Source organism: Gymnoscopelus braueri (genome assembly GCF_963280865.1).
Source record: "Gymnoscopelus braueri genome assembly, chromosome: 17".
Taxonomy (NCBI): Eukaryota; Metazoa; Chordata; class Actinopteri; order Myctophiformes; family Myctophidae; genus Gymnoscopelus; species Gymnoscopelus braueri.
In genome coordinates, this window is record NC_137617.1 from 24,310,361 (window position 1) to 24,337,808 (window position 27,448).

Here is a 27,448-nt window from a genome sequence, read left to right on the forward strand (position 1 = left end):
AAAGATAATGAAGTCACATACTGTATCAGCTGTACAACAGCAACATCTCTGAAAGGGAAAGCAGGTTGAATGCTGCGTACCCATGGTACTCTTGTCTTTACCTGTCTCTCCCTCCCTCTCCCTAGCGATGTGTCGGTCATGATCGATTCGTTCAAAAGAACTACCGTAATTTCCGGACTATAAGCCGCTACTTTTTTTCCCATGCTTTGAACCCTGCGGCCTATACAACGGTGTGGCTAATCTATGGATTTTTTACAGCTAACGGCCACTAGGGGACCTTCTAAACCTATGGATTTTACACCTGCGGCTTATAGTCCAGTGCGGTTTGTATATGTACTCATTAGTTTTTTTCCCCTAAATTTGGCTGGTGCGGCTTATATTCAGGTGCGCCTTTATAGTCCGGAAATTACGGTAGTTCTTTGCCGTGGACGTGAACGAGCTCGTTCACTTTATGAAACTGTTACGTTCACGCCATCGTGCATGCCCCCGTCCCCTCCCCCGTACACAGGACGGGAGGGCGGACTGTACGCACGACGTAAAAAAAAAGAGCTCCCGCGATGGTGTTTTACACTAGAAAATAGCGCTACTGAACGAGAACGTGAACGAATCATTTGAACAAATCATTACCGTGAACGTGAACGAAATCGTTCATTCACTGAAATTAACGTTTTTTTTTCCCACCACTACCTCTCCCTCTCACGCCCTTTCTCTCTCCCACATTGTACACATTCTCACCATCCCTCCCTCCCTCCCCCCTTCCTTATGCTATGTGAATGGCCCCTGTGGGGCCTATTAACGGCAGAGTTGGGATGACCTGGGGGGATGATGACATTGGTTATTAAGGTGTTTAATGTGCGGCTGTTAGTGTTTTACTGTCCCCACAGTCTTATCCCCATCAAAGTCACTTAATCCCCCCCCCTCCTCCCCCCCCCATGCTGTAACTGCCAGCTCTCCTTGCTTCACTGACCTTGACCGGCCCATGACACCCTGTCACATGTGTATAATATGTGAGGCAGTTGTAACACCTATAACAATGTGTGAAAGATGTGACACTCTTGTCTTTTGTCTGTGTAAAAAAACGACACATGGGAAATAGGTTTGAATCGTTTATTTGCACATAAAATTAAATTACCAGCGTTTTAAAAAGTGCAGTGATAAAACCGTAGCATAAAAGGATGAGAAACTAATTAGTAATTTGCTCGTCTGAGATTTGAAAAAGAAATACCATGGGGGTTATAAAAACATCTGAAAGCACGGAAAAGAATTGACCCGAACGTTTGAAGGCAAGCGAATGGGGGGTTACAGAATCTATTAACCCATTGAGACCTGAAGCCGATTCTACATGTCTCCTAAATCCCAGCAGTTTTCTGAAAAACGTATGTTTCTATATCAGTGGTGCTCAATCTTTTTCATGTCAAGGACCCCCAAAATGATATGTATTTGGCCGCGGACCCCCATCAAAATATTTTGTTCCAGGGACCCCCAGAAGCAAAGATTTGAGTTAAAAATGTTTGCTTTAAAAATATATATATTCAAAGATTTGCACCCATTTTCACGAATTTTCAAAAATAGCAGATCTACAAGCTCGTAGCGCGGCACTCGGTGCCGCGCTATGAGCTTGTATATCTGCTATTTTTGAATAGCCCAAAGTGTAAAATAATGCTTTTTTAGCTCAAATCTAAAAATGACACAGTTCCAGGTCTTAATGGGTTAAGTGGTAAATGAGAATTATTTTTCCATTTCAGGGACGAGAGCCTCTCAGGAAGTGACATCACGTCCAAGCTGGAGCCGGCCTTCCTGTCGGGGCTTCGCTGTGCCCAGCCGCTGATCCGAGCCAAGTTCTTTGAGGTGTTCGATTCCTCCATGAAGCGGCGCGTCTACGAGAGGCTGCTGTACATCTGTTGCTCGCAGAACTGGGAGGCCATGGGAAGCCACTTCTGGATCAAACAGTGCATAGAGGTACGGTAGTGGAGGGAGAGAAGTAGAGCCCGACCAATTTTCAGATTGGACAAAATGTTTTTTTTTAACTCATTCACTGCCTAGAACGACTAAAACGACTTTTGTCCTTTAAGCCCCCACTGCCAAGAACGACTAAAACGACTTTTAAGTTTTTCAAAAAAAAAAAAAATCTTTTTTTTTCTTTTTTTTTTTTTTCTTATTTATTTATTTAATTTTTAACCTAAAGACCAAGGAGATATGATTTGTTGAAGATCTAGACTCCAATCCACTTCCTTGTTAACTTAAAACTTAAACATTTTGTATCTTGGCTCCTGAGTACTTTTTTTTTAAATTGAAACATTTCTGGCAGTGGGCAAACGCAAAAAAAAAAAGTTCTGGCAGTGAATGAGTTAACGAGCTTTAAGCCCTAATTCAGATTTTTTTTCGAAAATACCCGACCTACCCGTTTCAACCCGTTGTGAGCTTGTTGATCGGTTATTTTGCCTATAATGACATGCCCAATATAGCTAAATTGAAAGTGGCAAAAAAAATAGCGGCACTCATGGGCAGCATAGTTGCCAAAACCGATTCAAATAATGACTTGATATATCGGTCTGGCTACAATAAAGTGCTCCTGGAATTCACATGAACTACATAGTTCGTAGTGGAAGGTGCTCTTTCATTGTAGGACGGGGGTGTCAATTCATGCTGCATGATGAAAGTTGGAGTTTTAACTCAAATGGAACGCGTTCACAATTCCACAATAATGAGGGCTTTTTATTCCAAAGTGAAGTGTGCTTTAAAAGCAAGAGTGCCTAGAGTTATCTAGTGTGGAGTGTGGCGACAACGTGATCTGTCACTTTAATCCTTTTTAGTCCCCTTCAGAAATAATGAAGTCTTGACTTTTGTTCTGCATTAAAAAAAAAGAAAGAAAGGTTTGTTGATCCTTTTGTGTCATCTTTGTCTTGGCTATTAACTTTGCCTCTTTACCTCAGTTGACTTCTTCCTCTGTGTCTCACTATAGCTGCTGCTGGCGGTGTGCGAACGCAACACCATCATTGGCACCAGCTGCCAGGGCTCCATGCTGCCGTCCATCACCAACGTCATCAACCTGGCCGACAGCCACGACCGCGCCGCGTTCGCCATGGCAACGCACGTCAAGCAGGAGCCGCGCGAGCGGGAGAACAGCGAGACCAAAGAGGAGGTGGGTGGAAGCAGGAGGCACACACACACGAGGACACATGCACACACACACACACACACACAAGTACCAGTGTGCATAGGGAGAAACGTGCCTTCTCACATACAGTAGATGAGCATGTTCTCCCACTATGAGTGCCCGTCCACGCCACGGTCCTCTCCAGTGAAGACGGTGAAGATGAGTGCTCTCTCATGGCTAGTGGTTCTCTCATCTCCCCCGTGACACGTGTCAGTTTTCAGCCCCTGTTCTTCCCACCTCCCAAATGCCGTTGAAAGCATATTTAATTCATTTAGAGTGGCCCTTCCTCTAAAACGAATATGGAAACATGGGGGGGAAAATGTCAAAGCTGTCGTAATGGAGATATGTTTTCTCTCTTGTTTCCTCCACTCTGTGCCAGGATGTGGAGATAGACATAGAGTTGGCGCCGGGTGACCAGACGGCCATCCCCAAGACCAAGGAGCAGGCGGAGAGGGACGCCGGCAACCAGCTGCACATGCTCACCAACCGCCACGACAAGTTCCTGGACTCGCTGAGGGAGGTCAAGGTATGCCGGGGGCGTTATAGAATCAAACAGTGTGGCCTCACACCCCTTTAATTCAACATTCAAGAGATTAACAACGTTTTGTGTTCAATCTCATTGTATATTTATACAAGCGTAAATGTCTTGGGTTTCGGTGACTCGACATGAAAAAGGCGATAAAATAACAATGGTAATAATGGTAAATTTAAAAAAAGGAATAAAATATAATCCAATAACAACTGCACAAGTGTTAGCTGCTGTGTGCATGGGTCCTACCCAGTGTTGCCAGATTCTGTGAGAGAAACGAGCAACCAGGTCTAGGAAAACCACCCCAAATGAAGCGACTATGGGCCACATGAGCACTTTAACATATACATCAGCTATTTGAAAATAGCAGATCTACAAGCTCAGAACGCGACGCGTTGTGAGCTTGTAGATTGGCTATTTTCAAATAAAATGTTGCGGGGAAATTATAATAAGCAGATCTGGCAACCCTGGTCCTACCTCATATATACAGTATGTGTATACTATGTACATGCATTCTATAGTGTCGGTGCCCATCTGTGTGGGATGTGTTTAAAATATAACATTGGGGTGTATAGGTTCTGCCTTTATACATGTCATTTTTGGCTTGTTTGTGTGCGGTTGTGTATTCACAGCTGCCTCTGAGTGTGTGCATGTTAGAGGCAGACAGGCAACAGTCCGTTGTTCATAAGCCTGGGTCGCCTGGTGGGAAAAAGCTGTCCCAGAGCCTGCTGGTCCGGAACGTTGGAGCACAGGGCGGGGACTGAAATCTGTTTTGACTCGTGACAGTTTTAATGTAGCACCGCCGGAGAAATGTTAATGAACTCTTGGGGTCCTTATCAAGGAACCCTGGATAATAAACACCTCTGAGACCAAATGGAAGGCAAAGCTTTAAGGCACCAGAAGACAGGCATATGTGGCTCATCACCATGGTGATGAAAAACAAGTGAACAAGGTTTTATATAAGGCTATATTCAACATAGTCATAGCCAATCAGCTCGTTATCAGTAGTGCTAACAAATTGTTCAGTGTTGATAAACAGGAAATGGTTTGTTCTGGAGATAATGGTCTTATTTAATGGCAAGTCGGGTACAAAACAGTACATGGGGAGTACAGTCATACAGTATCATGATGACAAATGCTTTAATTAAGTGTTTAAAATAGCTGCCATATTTTGACACGCCTGTCCCTGGATGTGATCTTTCCTCTACATGTATTATGACAGTCACCTGTGGTCCTGTCTTTGTAATGCCTTTAATATTTTGTGCACAACCAAACTGTAGCTTTAAAAATGCAAGTTCGCAACTTTATGTACTGTAACTGATGCAGACAGTGTTTTGAAAACTGTCAACCCCCCTGCTTTCCCACATTCCCACCACCTTCTGCTCCTATGTTTATTCTAGTTTTACAGTTCTATCCAGCTCTTTTCTTATTTTTGGCATCAGATAGCCTACTTGCAGGAGTCCATCGTTGGTGAGAAAACGCTTGCTCAACATTTTTCTCTATGTACATTTATTATATGAATTCCCAATTGATTTGATTGGTTCAGGCGTGTATGACTGTTTTGTAAACAGGAAAAGCCCAAATCAGTTGGATTCATCCTAGAATCCTATTGGATAGCTTGGGGTGTGGTGGTGGGTAGAGGCCAGGGTATGGGGGGGGGGTATGTTGGGGGGGCCTGGGCCAGTGGGGGGAGTGCTTCACGTGCCAAATGCCGCAGGTCTTATTAAAAACAGGAAGGTGGGGGTGTGACTCCATGCCATGTGTTGAAAAGTTGAGAATATATTACCTCATTCGTGTCTAAAAAAAACACTAGAAAAACGTGACACGCCACTGATGGTGGCACAATGGCGTATAGGGTATATGGTCCCTCAAATAGTTAGGGTTCAACTTCTGGGCTATGTACTCAACAAGCTTCTTTAGATTGCAAACAAGTTATTTTGCACATGGAAAGCTGGGGCTGAGCATGGCGCTAGAGGAAAGGCCATGGGGTCACCAAAATCTGAGATAAATTGGCACATCTGTGCTAATCTCAACCCAACATCCTCTCTGTCCAATGAAGCACAAGTATAAATGCCAAGCTTTAGTCTTTGCTGCCTATTCTAGGTTAGGACATTCTGTCCATAGAATGTACTGTAATGCTTGAGAGACTGGTCTCATGTGAATAGGGCTCCTAATTAAATTAAGCGTCATTAATATCCCTTCATATTTTGCCATTATTGAGCATTTGTTTTTTTTTACCATTCTTTGACAGACGGGGGCGCTCCTCAATGCCCTGGTGCAGCTGTGTCACATCTCTACACCTCTGGCAGAGAGGACCTGGGTCCAACTCTTCCCTCGTCTCTGGAAGATTCTCTCCGACAGACAGCAGCATGTGAGTATACTAAGTCACTCGCCACAGCCTCGTTCCACCTGCTTTTTAGAGAATCTCTCCTTTTGAGCCTTTATTGTTGTTACGGCTACAATGGTAATGCCTAATTGCCTATTATTTTTAGTAGATACTCTGATCACAATTGGCATAAAGTTAATTAAGTTCGAACTTAGCTTGGAATAAATGTATTCTATTTTTGTATATCACATTAAGTTGCTTCAACTACAGTAGGCATTGTAAATGAAATGTTTCAATGTAGCTAATATTCCAGTGTTATACTTTAATTTGTTGTGTAAACTAAAATAAAGATATACGCGTTTGCACAATTAATTCATTGTGCAATGCTTCTTCTGATGTAAGTATGGTATGTAAACTGACACGGTACTAGTGCTTTAAATTTAGTGAGCACGTCACTGAGTGAGGGAGTCTACAGTTCAGTACAGATCTAGGAGCTGCTCAAGTGTGTGAAACAGAACAAGGAACAGTGATGGCAAAGAACAAACTGCGATCACCTAGGAGAGTGTCAGAAAAGGGGCAACCCGATGGCCGAATGGTTAGGACCCATATAACATGGGCGCAAAATGCCTCTTCATCATGTCCACGGTTCCACTCCCAGCTTGCCGCGCTATTTGCTATGTATGATTCCCCTGCTCTCTGTCCGCATTTCCTGTCTCTCTTTGTCGCTATCGAAATAAAGCCGAAATGCCAGGGGAAAAAAACTAAAACAAACAAGAAAAGGGGTAAAAAAAGTGGACAGCTCTAATTTGTTCCCATTTCCTGGAGAAAGTAGCTTACCTGGGGGATCTACTGACAGAAGGTCAGCAGTACACAGACAGGTCAGACAGCAGTGCCCATGTGACTCATCTCCGGTCCCTGTCTTCATCAGTCATCCAAACCGACCATCGCGCTTCCCTGACACGGGTCATTGGCCCTGGGCTGACCTGGCCGGTCTCAGTACACACAGGCACACGCACTAGCATGCCATGAATGAATACACACGTGTCTTACAGAGTCTGGTTTGACTTTGCAGACAGCAGTTTTGCTCATACACTGAGCGTGCGCGTGCATACACACACACACACACACACACACACACACACACATTCTATTTCCAGCTTTGTGCCTCTGATATTTTTTGGACATTTATTCAGCATCTATATCTGACATACAGTACACGCATGCATACACTTCCCTTCTCATGTATCTTATCACTGGTGCAAGAAAGAAGACTAACTCTGACCTTGGCAATCCCTTTTCCATCAGAAAAATGCGCAATTCCACTTAATGAGGACAGATTAATTTATGTTAAATACTGAAGCGTTAGCCCAGCGGGCGAGTTTAACGAACCAGATGCCTGGATTATTTAGAAGCACGTAAGAAAGGCCCTGATTCGAAGTGATTCTGCCATTAAAACGCTGAAAAGTACCGGAAATAGAAAAAGATGGGTGTCTTAATTAAGTTTTCACACTGCGACAGGCTCTGAGGCACGAGTGCGTTAATTCCCCCATAACATATCTGACCCTTTGGCATTTCAGGACACGGCTGCAGGAAATCAATTTATGGAGTAAATAGAGTGATTACAGTTTTGCTTGGGCCGCTATGTGGGCAGGCTGATAATTCCATGGGAAAGCAAGACGGGATGGATTTTTTTTCTTCCCCCCCATTAGCTCGGCATCGGTTGACACACAGGCCTCGCTCACCGCCCACCAAATTAAAGCGAATTTGTTTACTGCCTCCTCACGCTAATATTGAGCAGCGGAAACGATATTCATCACAGTCAGCATCGTTTTATTTTTCTGTGTGCCACGGTGCCAGTCATTCAAGATTGCACAAACGCGACCGCAGATTGCCTGCTCTTTCTCTCCTCTTCCGTCTCTTTTCTCTTATTTGCACGAGCCTCTCGCATGTTTCCCCCCCCCCCTAACCTACTGTCCCCATGCATCTTCTCAGCTCTCCCCTTTCCTGGAATAAGGCATTGTGTTGCATCCCTTGAATGAAACATCGATACACCGCAGTTAAAGTTAAGCTGGGTGGTCGGTGATACCACGGTAGCCATTGCAGAAGTCGCCCTTCATGCATTTATAATGATATCTTAGGTCCATTAATGCTGCCGACAGTTATTTCCTTCTTAAATGGTGCTCAAGTACAACCAAACTTGTACACTGAAACGGTTCTTTTTGCATTTTCACAAATGTTCAAAAACTAGTCCATAACCCCGGAATGTACACAACCAAACTGCGTGCAAAATTGGGTCTGCAACCGCAACCTCCCATAGCCTCACTAAGAGGGAGACTACATGTTTAAATGTCCCCGTCCGCCGTGTCATGTCATTGTAACAGGCCGAGTGACAGTTTTGTAATTAAAACTTGTGCATTTAAATCAAAATCCTTTATAACTTTGCACCAGATTCAAGATGTTTATTGTACAAGTACATGCACTGTGAAAATTTATCTTGGCGGTGCTCCATAATACACATAAATATAAAGAAAACGGTACATAAATAACAATACTAAACTTATCTAAAAGGTTAAAAACTGCTTAAAAACCCAGATCAGCATACAAGACCGTAATACCACAGAACATGTTCATCGTTTAAGACTTATTTAGTCTTACAGCCTGGGGGAGAAAACTGTTCGTCAGTCTGCCTGTGCTGGCTCTCTCTCTCTGCTGGCGTTCTCTCTGGCATTGTGTGTGTATAGCTGCTCCTGTCACCCCCCCCATTTCCACATGTACAGTGTATTCTGGTGTCTGAAAAGAGATCAAAATGTCCTGTCGCTCCCATCCTCTTATTATAGTAAAACTGCAGTATTACATTCAGGAAGCCTGCAGTAAAAAAAGAGAGACTTCTCTAAAGACTATATCTGTACCTCTCTCCTCTCCTCTGATACCAGGCTCTGTCGGGGGAAATGAGCCCGTTCCTGTGCAGCGGCAGCCACCAGGCCCAGCGGGACTGCCAGCCCAGTGCCCTCAACTGCTTCGTGGAGGCCATGTCCCAGTGTGTGCCTCCCATTCCCATCCGGCCCTGCGTGCTCAAGTACCTGGGGAAGACTCACAACCTGTGGCTGCGCTCGACACTCATGCTGGAGCAGCAGGCCTTCGAGAAGGGCCTCAGCTTGCACAGCAAACCCAAGCAGAGCACGGAGTTCTACGAGCAGGAGAGCATCACGCCGCCGCAGCAGGTGAGGGATTGTTGGTGAACGATGGTGATGGTGGTTTGAAGCTAAAGCATAAATTCCCGGATTTGTTTTTGTTTCAAATATTCATTAGAGGTCTCTCCAGGCACTTGCTAACACAGAAGGTTAGTGGTGTTTCCTCTTGGGACTCTGAGCCATGGACTGTTACAGTAAGTTAGAAGATTCTGAATCTCTCGAAAAATGATCTCCACAAACAGTTGTTTGTCTGCCGCACTTAAAAAGGCCTTGCCTAATTTCCTGTATGACATCGACTTTGTTCTACCTTTACTCATTATTATACTGTTTCAATGAGATTCTAATACTGTTTCAATTCCTAAGTATCCAAAACCGTTTCAGTAGGCCAGGGGATTCTAATACGGTTCCTCTAGCCTCTTACACTGCCTGTTCAAGGCCGTAATGTTGCGTCATCATGTCGCCTCGTAAAAGCTGTATACGTTAAGGAGACAGATTTGGCATTTTCATGCCACCTTTGGGTTGGCGAGGTTTAACTCCTGCTTCTCTCCAATGCAAGTCTGATCGCACAAACACATTGCTCACACGAATGCACTATTTTAATGTTATACATCATGTACTGTACACATGTTGTCTCTCTCTCCCACAAACACACATTAGTGATGCACAGGTCCGTCTTTTTAATGAGAAATAGTCGGTCCTGACCCTACAGTGGGCAACAGCAATAGTTACTCTATATGAATAGGCTTAGTTTAAATAAACACAAAAATATTTTGTACATGTATGAAGTCTACCGACAGCTGTGCGTGCCCGAGTGTGTAGCAGAGAAAGAGAGACAGATTGAGAGAGAGAACGAGAGAAAGGGAGACCTTTTGACAAAAACTGAGGTTATACAACTCAGCATGCTCTACTTATTTGGTAGCTTGGTGAAGGAAAACGTTTCAGCACCGGAGCTTCTGAGGCTGCAGTCTGCTGCATCATCAGTCTATTATGTGTCAGTATTTTGTGAAATAAATGCATGGGATACACAGTAGTTGTAAATGAATAAAAACCACTGTCAAACAGTACTAGACGCTGACACGGCTGTGCACACCTCTGATTCCACAACGCCGGCATCCTATATGAAATCACACACAGATGGTTTCTTTGTTTGGTTCTGTGTTAAAAAAAGCCGGCATAATTCCTCTTAATGCCATTACTGAGGGAAGTGGCTATAAAAGTGGCTTCTGTTTCAATGGGGGATTCTAAATGCTTGTCCTCTGTTTCGATAGGAGATTCTAATGCTGTTTTACTGTTCTAATAGGAGATATTGGACTCTCTGGCAGAGCTGTACTCCCTGCTGCAGGAGGAGGACATGTGGGCAGGCCTTTGGCAGAAGAGGTGCAAGTTCCCAGAGACGGCCACAGCCATCGCCTATGAACAGCATGGCTTCTTTGAGCAGGTGAGGGTTCACTTCACGCAGACATCAGAGACAATTCTGTCCCTGTAAATGGCTCTTCTTGAATAATTATTTCTGTTCATTTCTGATATTCAAATGAATAAGCACAGCACAATACCATCTGTATATCCCTTCTGAAATAAACACACATAGAGTGATATGGCGTTTTTGGCATCATATTACAGGGGTCTTCAACGTTTTCAGACCAAGGACCCCCTAGCTGAGAGAGAGATGAAGCAGGGACCCCCTCTATATTGTATAAAATTGTGTTTCAGATCAACTTTTGCTGCTTTTTTTTCCCTCTACACCTGTAACTCTTTGCCAAAAATAGCCGATCTACAAAGGCGTTGTGAGCTTGTAGATCAGCTATTTTTGGCTAAAGTTCTCCTCAGAAAAGGGATTGATTGATTGATTGAATATTTTATTAGGCAAAAAATGTAAAACAGCACAGTTACATTTAAAATACTTTGTCTAACAGGTCCGTTCATACAAGTCCTTGCGGACTTGTTTCCAATGAGGGCCTGCTAGGGTTCAAGTGGTTAATCTATCTCACACAAAGATTTGGCGGACCCCCTGTAGTAACTCTGAGGACCCCCCTGATGAAGACCCCTATCATATTACATTCTGAACAAAATCCTAACACCATGAAAACAAGATCTGGATGACATGGAATTGTGAAATGGAAAAGACTTTAAGAAGAAATTCATTTCAATTTGAGTTTATGTCAAATATTCCGAGAGGTTCTCTTCCCATATAAACTCAAACCGAGTCAGCCGTGGTGTAGCTCTCTTACCCCAAATCCGTCTCTCTGTCTCCCCCCTCTCCTTCCTTCCCTCCCTCCATTCTTCAGGCCCAGGAGAGCTATGAGAGGGCCATGGAGAAAGCCAGGAAGGACCACGAGAGGACTAACGCCTCTCCAGCCATCTTCCCTGAATACCAGCTCTGGGAGGACCATTGGATACGGTACAGCCTTCTATCTCAACAGTGTTCAGCACTAGTGTTGATTTTGACAGCAAATTTTTATTCAGTTTTAGTCATAGTCTTTTGAATCAAATTCCATATAGTTTTTGTCATATTTTAGTCATCTGAAATGTTTCAGTTTTTGTCTAGTTTTAGTCGACTAGATATCGTAAGGTTATAGTCGACTAAATCTACAGTTGATTTAGTCGACTAAAATGTATTTTGGCGGTGCCTTGATGACGTCGTAATGGCTGATTTTACACTTGGTTTCATGCTGAAAATAGCCGATCTACAAGCTCACGTGAGCTTGTAGATCAGCTATTTTCAGAGAGCAACCAAACATAAAATGACTTGTCTTTTAGTTCTACTGGATCTCTTCTCCACTAGTCCCTCACTAACATTTTAGTCTAGTTTTTATTTGCTGACGAAATTGTCAATATATTTAGTCTTAGTTTTAGTCATCATAGCTTAGTTTTTGTCAGTGAAAAAAGGTAGTCGACAATTTTTTTTTGTCATAGTTTTAGTCGACGAAATTAACAGTGTACAGCACACATGTGTATAAGTGGAAAAGATAACTAAACCAAGCGAGATGATGAGCAATCAAATAGGTCACCTGGGTAATGAATCTCTAAATGACAACGGAGCACACCGTGGTGGGAAATGGTGGAGAAGAAATTGCCATCTGTTAGCAATCTCTCTCTCTTCTGGCACGCAGCTGTTCTAAGGAGCTGAACCAATGGGAGCCACTGACGGAGTACGGTCAGTCTAAAGGCCATTCCAACCCTTACCTGGTGCTGGAGTGTGCGTGGAGGGTCTCCAATTGGGCTGCCATGAAGGAGGCTCTTGTACAGGTGAGTAAGAGAGGGAGTCTGCTGCACTGCTATGCTGAGCGATGTAGCTTGAATGTGCCATTATTATGGTCTTGATTTGATCACTAACATTGTTTACTTTGAATTTCATTAATTGTGCTATTCGGTAATGTTTTGTAACTCCATGATTTAAAAGTGGTCGTGAATTTGCTGAATAACGCAGGCTAAAGGACAAGTCATAGACGTATAGTAGAGGATTTCAGAGTAGGTTGTTGAAAAATGCAGTGAAGCAAAGAATATTATATTTTTTGAATGTTGTTCTCAAAATGGATTATTTTTATTAATATTAAAATACACAGGGGAATTCAGCCCAAATAGGCTATGTATAAATACATGCACACATGCACACAAAGAGACTCAATAGCACACACACAAACTCACTCACTGACACATGCACATTAGTGGTGTCAAAAATAATCGATTCATAGATTAATCGTGATGCGGACATGGACGATTATGAATCTATTCACAAATGTGAAAAATATTTTTTAAATTGTGTTATTTTTTAAAATATTTTTTTTATTTTTATCATATTGCTTAGAGCCAGATTTATGTTGTTGAGTATATGACTGCTTGTATTGACTGATGAAAAAGTTGCCATGTTGTGCAGTAATTTATAAAAGCGTTATGCATCATCGAATCAAATTATTACAAGGTTAATCGCAATCGAATCGTTACCTGGTGAATCGTAATCAAATTGAATCGTGAGGGCAGTGCCAATGCACATACAGTATACTGTACACACACACACACACACACACACACACACACTGTAGCAGAGCCTCTAGTGCCTCCAGACAACCCGGTGCACCTCAGACTGTTGACAAACATTTCCCATGTTGGCTTTTTGATAGTCTGTTGTTGGTTTGCGGTACAGTTCTGTGTGTATATGCCCCCAGTCTTTTATCAACGTGACGTATAGCAACCTGATATTGCGGGGCATCAGGCGGGCGAAGCGAGCAGACCCATAAAGCTGTAGGAAATGCATTGTGGGTGTTTGGGCGGCTAATTTATTGACCTCATGTTTCCTAAAACAAAGTGTAGGCACGGTGGCAAGAGTGTGATAGTACCTGACACATAACAAATACTCCCCTGCTCTGCTCTTTCAAGGAGACTTGGAACCAATCCATTGAGGCACTCCGTCCTAAGGTGACACCTAATTAAATTGTCTGGACGGCAACAGCAGCCCCCCCCGCACTACCTCCCCCCCACCCCCCAGTCTCTACCTTCTTTCATTCATTTATTCGTTTCGCTTTTGTTCCTTCCCTTATTCCTTCCTTTTGGTCATTTGTTTGTTCCTTCTCCCCTTTCCTCCACTGTACCGGTTTCTCGTTTTTTTCCATTTCTCTCTGCCTTTCCCAATACATACCCGAACCCCCCTATTCGACCGTGTGGCTCCAGTTTTTACCAGCTAATATTTACAGCAGCTGCGTGCATGAATAATTACCCCAGCATCTGCCGCGGGATGATTGGTTTTATGGGAGTGGCGGAGGAGAGAGGAGAGAGTCATTTCACCAGTCTGCTCGCCCATTCGCCTGTCTGTGAGGCTCGAATCCAAATGTCCCCTTGCTTTCAATTAACCCATTAATACCTGGGACGCATCTGTGTCACTTTTTGATTTGAGCTAAAAAAGCATTATTTTACACTTTGGCTATTCAAAAATAGCAGATATACAAGCTCATAGCGCGGCACCGAGTGCCGCGCTATGAGCTTGTAGATCTGCTATTTTTGAAAAATCACGAAAATGTGTGCAAATCTTTGAATATATATAGTTTTAATGCAAACATTTGTAACTCAAATCTTTGCTTCTGGGGGTCCTTGGATCAAAATATTTTGAGATGGAGGTCCGCGGCCAAATACATATAATTTTGGGGTCCTTGACATGAAAAAGTTGTGAAAACCACTGAAAAAAAAAAAAAAACATGTTTTTTTAAAAACACTGTTAGGATTTAAAAGGCATTTTGTAGAATGAGAACCTCAGGCCTTAATGGGTTAAGCCAGCTCCTTGATAAGGGCAGCCCTGTCTGTGGGATATTCATCATGTGTCACCACTGATAAGTGCATGTTGACCGATCGCTGTAATTTTCTCCTCTGTAGGAAAAGAAAGCTTGTGCGCATGCACACATACATGCGCGCGCGCGCACACACACACGCACACACACACACACTCACAGAGTATTCCTCTTGTGTTTACCACTAATGTGCCTTTTGTCTTTGTCACTCAATCCGTTTCTTTGAGTCTGTTGCTCACTTTGTAAAACGCATGCACGTGCATGTGGAACGCCACACGCACACCACCCATCAATACGCAGACAAAAGACCACAGTGATCCACAGGTTTGACGTTTTGCGGGCACCCCAAGGCTATTGTTTGTGTAGCGGTTAATGCACTCAGCGTTTTAATCAATAGCGGTGTGCCTTTTTTCCTCTCCTCCACCCTCCATGTCAGGGGCAGACAGGTTGATTAGTCATTAGCACAAAAGCCCTGCTGAAGCTGCTCCACGAAATGAATAGGTAAAACAACGGCGGCGTGCAAAGTTCTCCCTCCCACCCCTACTCCACAGCTACTTCATTATGCAGGAAATTGTCGTCGAAATTGTCCCCTCGGATGTTTCGGATGTTTTCATTTAATTAAAACCCGCTGATACTGATCACATCTGAAAGTGCAAGGTATTTTTTTTTGCCTCACGTCCTGCAGAGTGCACTCCCACTGTCTGCCTGCATTGGTACTTTTCTTTTGTCAACTAAGGGCCTCAGGTTCCTGCCTTCATATCTTGTCTCAATTAGTGCGACAAAGTAATTTGGATCGTATTCATTTCGTATGCCTCTTTTTTTCCCCAGATGTTGGATGAGTCTTTTTAGAGCGCCTAAACGCTCTGCTGCTGCATGTTTGAGAGTGTATAATTTGTGTGCATTTTTTCACACATCTGTCTGTGTTCCCAGGTGGAGCTGAGCTGTCCCAAGGAGATGGCGTGGAAGGTAAACATGCACCGTGGCTACCTGGCCATCTGCCACCCGGAGGAGCAGCAGCTCAACTTCATCGAGAGGCTGGTGGAGATGGCGTCCAGCCTGGCCATACGCGAGTGGAGGAGGCTGCCGCACATCGTCTCCCACGTTCACACTCCGCTCCTTCAGGTAAGCGTTAAAGAACAAAACAAAAACACAGTAATACATAGTTTAGGTGTGTACACATGCCCTCGTAGATCTCAGATGTTTTTCTGCGTATGTAACAAAACTGATTTCTTTTTTCTCGATTATTGCTTTGATCCGCTGAAGTACAGTTCCACGTACAGTATGCAATGAATCTTTGGAAATAACCAACCCTTCATGATAACCATGATGGTATATCATTGATATCAATGCATGCCGTTTAGAAGGCCATAGATAGACACTGGGATTAAATGCACAACAGTACAATAAACCCAACTTTACTCCCTTGTTTCGACTAATCCTTGCATTTCATAATCGTGTCTGACACGAGTTATCGGGGGTATCGTTTTAGCTTTACCCCCCCCCCCCCACACACACACACACACACACACACACCTCAAACAAATGGACCACCCGTCCACTGCGTCTGTTGTTCAGAGGTTTCATGAATGCTGAAGCATCAGTCAAGACAACAGTCGGGGAAGGGGAGAGCATTTTACACTGATAAACTCTTCAAGAGAGACCCATCAAGAGATGCTTCATAGGCGGCCGCAACATTAACGTTGTAGAAGAGTGACACTGATAACAGCTTTCATCTCTTCTCTGTCTCTCTCCCCCCATTCTATGCAATTGAGATAAAAGATAAAAATAAAAAAAGACAGTCTTAAGCCTTTGACTCCACTAAAGGGAATTACGATAGATGGGTAGCCAAGATCACCACTCTGTAAGAGAGGAGAGCAAGTGAGCAGGTGGGGATTTGGAAAAGGGAGAAGGAGAGAGGCAAAGAGATTGGGAGATGTCGTGAGAGAGAGAGAGAGAGAGAGATTAGGAAGGTAGCAGAGAGACAGAAAGAAAAAGAAGAGAGCCAAGAGAAGGGGTAGAGATGGAGAAGAAAAAAAAAGAGAGAAAGCGAGGTTGGAGAAAGAATGAGATGGAGAGAAACACAGGGAGAGAATGTGGAGGGAAAACGAGGGAGTTAGCGTAGAATGGCTGTAATTACTTGCCTGCCATCAGATAGCATTTGATTAAATACCTGCAGCAGAATTACATTTGCATGATGAATGGGACAGTCTGAATGAAGGTTAGAAATGGGCCATCAGCTGATATTAACAGATAATTGAGAAAAATATTGCATTGCCTAATTTATTTTGTTTTGGTAAGATTTGATTCAGTGGCAGTGGTGGTTGGCTGGGGGGGGTCAGATCCGTTTCAGAACATTTATATTCTCAAAACGGGTATTTGAATTGGGTGGCCACGTTCTTTGTTATCGCCCATGCGTGATTCTCTGCCTTTGTGTTGGTGTCTTGGTACGCACACGCATGTGTGTGCGTTTTAGTTTTATTGTGTGCGCACTTGCATACTGCGTGGTGCAATTATTTACCCTAGCAGAGGAAAAACAAGCTATTTATTCGTCTGCCCAGTCAAGCGGCCTCTGTTGTAAATCTCCATTCCACACTCTCTGTCTCACCACTCAACCCTGGGTGAGATTTATAAAATGAATCTCCCCTGGACCTCCTCGCAAACACACAAGGGTTCAAATACCGCCTGGAATCAAGCCATCACCAAATCCCAGCTCTCGCCCGGTGACTGACGATCAATGGATTATCACCCGGCGATATTGATCACGAGGAGCCAGTATTAATATTGATTGATGGGTTGTTATAATGGAAAGATTGATTATGCGTTCACAAAGCAGCTCGGAGCCAATCGATGAGGCCTTTTTCTCTCCCAGAATGGGAATTGAGGGACCTCACTTATCAATTTCCACACTTTTCCTATCTCCACGCTCCCTCTTTTTTTCTTCTTGCACCCGAAAGGAACTGATTAGCTATTGAAGTAATGTCATTTTTTTCTCCTTTCTTTCTATGGGTCCTGGCCACGAGGCCCCAAGCCATAATCTAGCTGTCCCTTAAGGCAAATAGCCGATAAGTCACTTTGATCCATCTAGTTTGTGCTGGCTATTTGGCCCAAAGTTTTTTCCATCATGAACACTAAGCCAGTCATGATGGTGTGCTGTGAGAAAAGTCCAGGTGTGCCTTGGGATTTTGTGACAACCACACAGTATTATTATTATTGCAATATATACAACTATACAAAACGTTGTTATGAATAAAAAACGAAAATGTATTTAATACATCAGCACAAAAAAATATATATTTTAACCATTTTCAACCTGGCGTTATAAGCATGACATTATTGGTGAAAAAATATATATTTTTTAATGTAACTTTTTTAATAACTATTTTATAAATAGCAGATCTACAAGCTCACGTCACATCTTCATCATGAGCTTGTAGATCGGCTATTTTCACTGTTTTGAAAGTATGAGTATGAGTAGCGACTCAATAGAACTAGCCCATAGGACCACAATAGAACACAGAACTAGCCCGTAGGGCTACAACTAGCCCTAGGGCTACGACAGAACTAGCCCGTAGGGCCACAACTTCAACTCCAGGACGACCCTCTACACCTCCGAACCTGGCTGTATAATAACATCGCCGATCCAACTCACAGGCCCAGTCTCTGGGCCTCGTTGGTAAGTCTCGTTCCCAGCCGTATCTCCCCTGTGTTCCGGTCCTATTGCTAAGGTCTACTTTCCGCTGTGGGCACCCGTTGGTGCCCTCGCGTGTAAGTACTGTCTCAAGACGCGACCTGTCTAGGCCTGCTACAAACACTGCTGCACCTAGCCTTCATCTCTCCCTATTACAATACACCTTTACTGGCCACAGTCTGTTTCCCTCCCCAGCAACCGCCAACATGCCGACACTCACCTGTGACAGCTGTCTTCACCTGAAGGAGAGAGTATCCCAGTTGGAGGGAAGAATCTCCTTGCTGCGTGACATAAAGGATGATGAACTGCTTCTCGACTCCCTTTATTCCTTCTGTCATGATCCCGTTCCCAAAGTGGCCGAGCTGGACGCGACTGTCGCCGCCGCTGTGGACAAAATGTGGCCAGCTTTCCGCTCTGCAAGGACGGGTGAGCTGGACGCAACCGTCCCCGCCGAGAGGTCCTCGACTGCTCCAGACGCTGCCGCCACGGAACGCCGGACGCAGGAGGGTGTCAAGCCCAGGATCACACCCTCGGCCAGCTCCACACCGGGCCCCTGGACAACGGTCCCTCGGTGCAAACCTCGAAGACCCCCCCCACCGTCACTAAAACAGCCCCCACTCCCCACCAGCAACAAGTTCTCCACACTGGCTGTGGATGACTTCCCCCCACTCACTGTCCACAACCCCCCCCCAGTGTACCTGGCCCCATCGCCTGGCTCGTCGTCAGCTCTGCCCCCCCCCCCTGCGGACGGTACCCCCTCAGAAATTCCGCTGTCCTCGTCCAGGTCCAAGTTCTCCACCAACAGCCAAAAAAAGGACCGTCATAACTTACTCAAAGGAGCTGTTACTCGTCGATCGGTGGTCCCCATCGCCCACCAGCCACCGCAGAGGGCTACTCTCCCCACACTGGTAGTCACCAGTAGCCCACCACGCACCCCCCCGTCGCATTCTTGTGACCCCATTCCATCTCCTCTCTTTCCACCCTCCGTAGCGATCATTGGTGACTCCATAGTGAGGCACATTCGATTTGCAAATGCAATAACACACTGCTTCCCAGGCGCAACCACTGCACACATTGTTGATAAACTCCCCAGTATCCTGGCGTCTCTCCCGTCCACGGTAAAGAAAATTATTGTCCACTCTGGAGCAAACGATCACTATTCCGAAGAAAGTAGGATCCAGTTCATTCACCTCCTTAATCTCCTCATTAGTTGTGGAAAATCCGTGTTTATATCCGGTCCACTCCCCACGCTGAACCGCGGAGATGTTTCTCTCAGCAGACTGATGGCCCTTCATTATTGGCTACAGTCCGCCTGCTGCACCTACAACGTTAGGTATATCCATAACTTTTTTCTGTTCTGGGACCACCCCTCCTTCTATGCTATCGATGGTCTCCATCCGAGCCATCGTGGCTGTGAGATGCTGCGTAATAATCTACGTCGCTCCACCGCCGAGCAAACACTGCCCAAAATTAACAACCTACGCCGCTCCTATACTAATCAACCACTACTCAAAACACATGATCAGCCCCGCCCACCCCACTGACTGTTTACTCCATCTGACCACGCTTCTACTGTTTACACTCCCGTTACGACTACTTCCGGTAACACTCAAAATACTTCCGGGTCCCAGCAAGTGACCTGTCTCGCCCATAATCACGCCAGCGCCCCCTTGTGGCCAGGTGGACTCCCGAATCCTACCACTTTTCATATTCCCACTAGAATCTCCTTTAGATATTATTCTCAACACTCAAATCGCACTACCATAGCCTCTAATTTAATCTTCATTCCAATCCAACCTACCAGGACTGACCCTGTTCCTACCTCATCTCTTGGTCAAATAAAAATTGCCTTGTTAAACATTAGATCACTTAACCTAAAATCAGGTACCTGCAATGATTTTATTATTTCTAATGATATTGATATTCTCATCCTCACTGAAACGTGGCTGAAAAGTGATGATTTTAGTCTTCTCAATGCAGCTTCCCCCCCCGCCTTTTCTTATCTGCACAAACCCAGGCTCTCGGGCCGTGCTGGTGGTGGTTTAGCCGCAATTTTTAATACCGATTACATTTGTTCCCCCGTCCTATTTGGTGAATTTTCATCTTTTGAGTACCTAGCATTCTCCATTAACAAACAACAGCCCATTTTGTTTATTTCAGTATATCGTCCTCCAAAACCTAATGTTTCTTTTATCGCAGAATTCTCTGAATTATTATCTATAGTCATGACAAAACATAGCAGGATAACACTTCTTGGTGACTTTAATGTCCATGTATGTTGTCCCAATAATCCGCTAGCCAAGGAGTTTCTAAATATCACTGAATCGTTTGACTTTGTGCTCCATCCCTCAGGGCCAACCCACGACAAAGGTCACATTCTTGACTTAGTCTTATCCTTTGGCGTGAATATATGTAATTTAGAAACTATTGAATTCTGCCTGTCCGATCACAAAAGTGTTCTTTTTAGTTTGGTGTCTGCTCCTCCTCCCAGGAAAATTCCCATCCCCATCTGCTCTCGCATCCTTAACCCCTTAACTGCCAGTAAATTTATCACTGTTTTCAATACCACTGCAATTGCCCCAGCTCCTTACCATTCCATCGATGATCAACTCACCCATTTCAATAAAACCTGCCAGGCAACCTTAGACCTTGTGGCCCCCTTCAAAACCAGGACCATATTGCCCAACAGAATCTCACCCTGGTTAACCGAACAAACAAGAGCCCTTAAAAGAGAGGTACGCAAAATTGAACGGAAATGGAAAACCTCCAAACTACATGTATTTTACGAGCTACTCAAAGATCTCATGAGAAACTATAATATTGCCGTTAGGGATGCAAGAGCCAAATATTTCTCCACCCTCATCTCTAACAATCACCTCAATGCCAGGACCCTGTTCAAAACCATTGAACGCGTTGTTGGTGCTCCTCAAAACCTTGACATGCCATCCTCTCCTGACCATTGTGAGCAATTTTTGACCTTTTTCACCGAAAAGATTCATTTAATCAGATCACAGATGACCAACATGCAACCCCCGGCGCTTATCTCCAACTCTCATGGTCCCACAAACGGCCTCTTCCCCTCTTTTGAATTAATATCCATAGAAACCCTCCTCTCAACCATCTCCCACATGAAGTCTTCATCCTGTAACCTAGACATCGTTCCTACCCGACTTTTGAAGGAGATTCTTCCTTCTGTTGGTCCCCACATTTTATCGCTAGTTAACACCTCCCTAGCCTCCGGCTCTGTTCCTGCCTTTTTTAAAACTGCTATAGTCACTCCTCTCCTAAAGAAACCAAATTTAGATCCCTCTTCCATGAGCAGCTATAGGCCCATTTCCAAACTCCCTTTTTTATCTAAGGTTCTGGAAAAAACAGTTTTTAACCAATTACTAACACACCTCAGTAGCAATAACACTTTCGAGAAATTTCAGTCAGGTTTTCGCCCCATGCATAGCACAGAAACAGCACTCCTGAAAGTATCCAACGACCTTCTGTTGTCTGCCGGCTCGGGTAGCTGTTCCATCCTCGTCCTACTAGATTTAACGGCTGCTTTCGACACCATCGACCATGCAGTCCTCATTAGCCGCCTGGAGACTGTTGTGGGCATCTCTGGTGTGGCCCTCCGATGGTTCAAGTCCTATTTAAGTGGCAGACACTTCTCAGTCGCCATTGGGGAAGTGTCATCATCCCTAGCCCCCTTACACTGTGGGGTCCCCCAGGGCTCAATTCTCGGCCCTATCCTGTTTTCCCTCTATATGCTCCCTTTAGGCGACATAATCCGTTCCTACAATATTCAATTTCATTGCTATGCTGACGATACACAGCTTTATCTACCAATAACCCCGGACAACAAAGACAGTCTTCCCACCCTACATAACTGCATTACCGACATAAGAAAATGGATGTCTAACAACTTCCTTCAGCTGAACGAGAACAAATCAGAGGTTCTGGTGTTCGGCTCCCCCCTCGCCAGAGCCCAGATTGAAAACAACCTCGGCCCATTAGTTCCAAACCTCAAAGCCACAGTTAGAAACCTGGGTGTCACCTTTGACCCAGACCTCAACTTCCAACAGCACGTTAAAAAGGTCGTTCAATCGTCATTCTATCACCTTAGAAATATAGCAAAAATTAAATCATTCCTGTCCATTGCCGACTTAGAAAAAGTTGTTCATGCCTTCATCTTCTCGCGGTTAGACTACTGTAATTCTCTCTACACCTGCCTCTCCAAAAAATCGATCCACAGCCTTCAGCTGGTTCAAAATGCTGCGGCCCGTCTCTTAACTGGTACAAAAAAATTTGATCATATCACACCCATTCTAGCATCCCTCCATTGGCTCCCAGTTGAATTTAGAATTAATTACAAAATTTTACTCACTACTCATAAAGCCAGGCTAGGTCTAGCCCCAGTCTATATCTTGGACCTACTCACCCCATATGTGCCTACACGTAGTCTGAGATCTTCTAAACAAGCACTCCTGGCCATTCCAAAGGGTCTGTTAAATGCAAAAGGTCGCATGGCCTTCGCTTTCAGAGCCCCTACCCTCTGGAATGCCCTGCCCCTAGAGATCAGGCTCACAGAGTCTATCCCCCGGTTTAAATCCCTCCTTAAAACCCACTTCTATAGATTAGCTTTTAATGCCCAGCCCTAGTCAAGTTCATGTGCATCTCTGCTTTGTTTTCTGCATTGTTTTTAATCTTTACATTGTTTTTGTTTTGTGTACTTTTGCTTTTGCTGTTTTCTTTGTAAAGCACTTTGTAACCCAGTTTTGAGAGGTGCTATATAAATAAAGTTTTATTATTATTATTATTATTAATACATACAAATAAATCTCACAGAGTGATAAGAGATAAATGTGTGCCTTGTTTTGACTTTGGCACAAAGATTCTGAAAACTTGTGGTCTCCATGAATACCTTGGATGTATTTCTGGTACTACTTCCTTATTGTTATAAATGTTTACCCCCCACCTTCCCCTGCTTATCCTTCTCCCAGGCGGCGCAGCAGATTATCGAGCTCCAGGAGGCAGCTCAGATCAACGCTGGGCTGCAGCCAGCCAGCCTGGGCCGTAACACCAGCCTCCACGACATGAAGACTGTTGTTAAAACCTGGAGGAACCGGCTGCCCATCGTCTCCGACGACCTGTCGCACTGGAGCAGCATCTTCATGTGGCGCCAGCACCATTACCAGGGTATGACACACGCACACGCATGCATACTGTACACTACTTGAAACGCACCCTTATAATAATTATTAACCCATTAAGGCCTGAGGTTCCGATTCTGCAAAATGTCTTCTAAATCCTAACGGTTTTCTGAAAAACGTATGTTTCTATATCAGTGGTTTTCAAACTTTTTCATGTCAAGGACCCCCAAAATGATATGTATTTGGCCGCGGACCCCCATCTCAAAATATTTTGTTCGAGGGACCCCCAGAAGCAAAGATTTGAGTTAATGTTTGCTTTAAAATAATATATATTCAAAGATTTGCACACATTTTCACAACTTTTCAAAAATAGCAGATCTACAAGCTCATAGCGCAGCACCGAGTGCCGCGCTATGAGCTTGTAGATCTGCTATTTTTGAATAGCTAAAGTGTAAAATAATGCTTTTCACCCCAAATGAAAAAGTGACACAGATGCGTTCCAGGTCTTAATGGGTTAAAAGGTTTACCAATAATAAACAAGTAAACAATATCGTGTAGCAAAAGAGATGCAAAAGCTTGCCTAGTGACTAAGATCCATCTCTTGTGGAGGTACTCCAAACACTGCGGTGGAAATAGTTTATTTCCAATACTTGAAAATGTTTTTAATATTGATTTGCAGAAATGTTTAAGTTTAGGACTAAACTGAAATGTGTGTGAAAGAGTGGCTAGTGCGTGCTTGCTTGCATTGGTCACACATAGGATCGATATTGGGTGTAAACTTATATAGCTTTCCTTTAGAACAGTGAAGATGATGTACAGTACAACCTTGAACCAGATTATTGTATCTCTCAAGCTAAGAGGGAATGCATTCTATTTTTATTGATCATACACAACATATATGCAACAAATATATATTCATTGAAAATGTTGAGGATGACACAATACAGTTAAAAAGTAACTTATTTCCACTGTGGTCCAGCCATATTCTAGGTTTTCACCTAGTGGTTTTGCTCAAAATGTCATACTGAGCGGATTGATGCCTTTAATGCCCTTGCAGAAGTAACATTCTGTGTCGCCCCTACCTGCCTTCCTTCCTTCCCTCTCACCTCCTTAATATTCACACACAAACCCACATGCAGACCACACATTCACGTACACTATTATGCTTTTTTTCTTCTCACCGAAACCTGCCACACATACATTTGTATGCATACTTATGTGAGCACACTCACTCACACACAAACACACATTTCCACTCATCTCAGGATGGGGCCTTCTCTGAAAGGCCATGGCGTGCAGAACCCCCTCAGGGTCTCTGTACCTTTCCAAATGTCAGCCCTCGAAAGCACTTTCTCCCACTGCAGGATATGGACGCTCACACACAGGCACACACACACACACACACACACACACACACACACACACACACACACACACACACACACACACACACACACACAACCCTATACCTACCTACTTTACTTTGCTCATTGCTGCTCTCTCTTCCGCGGCGACTTTGAAACCATTCAGAGAGGCAGCCCAGCGCAAAATATGATGTCTCAACAAGTCAAGGCTCATACCAGAATAATGATGGAGCCACTTCTGCAGTAGAGCTCCGGTCAAAAAAACAGAAGGAAACCCCCCCCCCCCCCCCGTCTTCATTTCATTTATACTCGAAACAATTGAAGCTTAAGTAAAAATGGAATTGTCTCTGCAGAAATTCCCAGCCACGACACATCTAATAGTTCAATATCTGTAAGGGTCCCCCGGTGGCCATGACCATCAGCCTGTGTTTAATCATAGGATAAAGGTGAACGCTCAGAATAACTTTGTATTGATTCGCAGTGACCCTTTCCCTCTGTGGGGACAAGTGGACTCAAACCATGCCAAGAAAATGCCCCCCACAGCATAACAGAGCCACCCGGATCCCCTCACTGTAGGGGGTCGAGCATTCAGGCCTGTCCCCTTCTCTTGGCGAACATCATACATTAACTCGCCCGCTTGTGAAGAATATGGTGAAGAATAACTCACCTGACCATATGTCTTTTCCACATCTCTGTAGTCTATAGTTTTTGCAACACTGTCAAAACAAAACCTGACCTGTGCATCACTAATACTGTATATATTGTGTGAGCATGTGGGGAAGCAGTTTTAATTAAAAGCATGGACAGGGAGTGGTACGATTGTAGGCTTCTGGTATAGTTTCAGTATGAAAGATTGATGCCAGGGGCTCGGTATAACATCAGGATGGTTTAGGGAAGCCATCTGTTATACCTTGGTCTCTGGTGGGAAAATAGCAGTGGCCTGTGATTAGACATTTTTAATTGGTAAAGATAACTTACTGTGTCTCTCCCCTTGATCTCCCAACAGCCATCGTATCGGCCTACGAGACGAATACGCAGCACGACCCCAACAACAACAATGCCATGCTCGGAGTCCACGCCTCGGCCTCGGCCATTATTCAGTACGGAAAGATCGGACGCAAACAGGTACAACTGCAATGAAAATCCACCATTTGATAGAGAAAAGTGAATGAACATACCTTGATTGAACTACTTCATCCCCATTTAAAAAATAGTTGATCTACCAGCTCACAAGCTGGTAGATCTTCTATTTTGCAATGTTTTATTTATGTTTGCCTATATTATTAACATGCCAAAAATGGGGACGCTAGGTTGAAGGTGATTAAGAGAGGACTGCTACTACGTCGGTACTATATCATAGCATTAAATGGTGGCCAGTGTGCAGTAGGAGCCTCATCCATGCACGTATTTGCATTGCAAACATATTGTCACACATCACAGTCAACTACACAATTGTGTCTTCCCCCCTCCTCCCCCAAGGGCTTGGTGAATGTAGCACTGGACATCCTAAGTCGAATCCACACCATCCCCACCGTGCCGATCGTCGATTGCTTCCAGAAGATCAGACAGCAGGTCAAGTGTTATCTGCAGTTGGCTGGCGTCATGGGCAAGAACGAGTGCATGCAGGTAACGTTCATGTCATGTCTACGTCTTTCCTTCTCTGTTTCGACACAGGAGAGAAGCCTGAATGTTGAATGAACCCATTTTATTTATTTAATAAAAGGCAGGGTATTGGGGGGGTTACTCACTGTCAGCCATTAGCCACGGTTGACGTTAATATGAGAAAGGAGGGGAGCGAGAAGGTGGGGAATTGTTGGAGGGTCTCTGGGTGACTGTCAGTAGCTGTGAGCCTTATAAGAGCGTGTAACTCAGGAGCTCTTAAGTCTGCAGAGCACTCTGATTAATAGAGGCAGTCCAGCGCACACCGCAAGTCATTAAAGTGCCAGGAGATGCTTTTCTCCTGTCTCTCTTCCTCCCTGTCTCACTGTCTTTCTCGCTTTTATCTGTTTCTGCCTTCTCTGGTTCTGCCTCCCTCTGTCTCTTTCTCTCTCTTTGTTTGATCAGACATTCTTCTTCACTCTTCTCTCTCATTCAACCGTTTCTCTTTCTCTCTCACTAACTCCCATCCCTCCTTCTCCACACATTGTTTGACACCATGGTACATTTTCTACCTGAAGCACGGAAGCATGAGTGCATCCTCACTTCCACTCCCATGTTAATGAATGCAGCCATTCAGACAGTATATATGCGCAATATCGGCATCATATCCCTCTACAGTATATTAAAGTTTTTAAACCTAGACAATCACCATTGTGGGATTTATCAAGTTAAAACAAGTCATACAGTTTGCATAGAACCAGTATTTCCGTTTTTTTTAAATAATGCTTTTTCTTTATAAGAGTTTACAAATAGCCTATATTACGTTCAATTAATTAAGACAATGTTTACTTCTGTTTTTATTCAATTTACATTACTGTATTGAGGTAGCAGAGCAAGGCCTGGCAAGCGGCAAACGACTCAATTGATATCAAGGACAATAAACTATGCCAATAAATAAATTGCTATTTGAGTGGGCCATTACAGACTATTTGGCCATGAAATCTCATTTAGAACCAGGGCCTTTTAGTCGTTTGCATTATCGAAGGCATACTAGCCTACTGTAACACAAAACTAATTCTGAATTGAATCTTCAGATTCAGATTGATGATTCCTTTGCATGAGCACTGATTTTTAAAGATCAGAGTTATGTTTACTACACATGATAGCTAGACTATGC

At 44.1% G+C, this 27,448-nt stretch overlaps 1 protein-coding gene across 3 annotated transcripts in view; it reads left to right on the top strand.

The window, feature by feature from the left end:
• trrap (transformation/transcription domain-associated protein) overlaps positions 1–27,448 on the top strand; it is a 141,393-nt gene that overhangs the window by 71,191 nt on the left and 42,754 nt on the right. For all 3 annotated transcript variants that reach the window (XM_080456225.1, XM_080456227.1, XM_080456226.1), the window contains 12 exons: positions 1,746–1,959; positions 2,963–3,142; positions 3,537–3,683; positions 5,938–6,057; positions 8,946–9,233; positions 10,504–10,641; positions 11,489–11,601; positions 12,314–12,449; positions 15,410–15,601; positions 23,159–23,354; positions 25,679–25,797; positions 26,152–26,298. In XM_080456225.1, the coding sequence (XP_080312351.1) occupies positions 1,746–1,959; positions 2,963–3,142; positions 3,537–3,683; positions 5,938–6,057; positions 8,946–9,233; positions 10,504–10,641; positions 11,489–11,601; positions 12,314–12,449; positions 15,410–15,601; positions 23,159–23,354; positions 25,679–25,797; positions 26,152–26,298 (1,990 nt within the window). The remainder of the gene's footprint in view (positions 1–1,745; positions 1,960–2,962; positions 3,143–3,536; positions 3,684–5,937; positions 6,058–8,945; positions 9,234–10,503; positions 10,642–11,488; positions 11,602–12,313; positions 12,450–15,409; positions 15,602–23,158; positions 23,355–25,678; positions 25,798–26,151; positions 26,299–27,448) is intronic.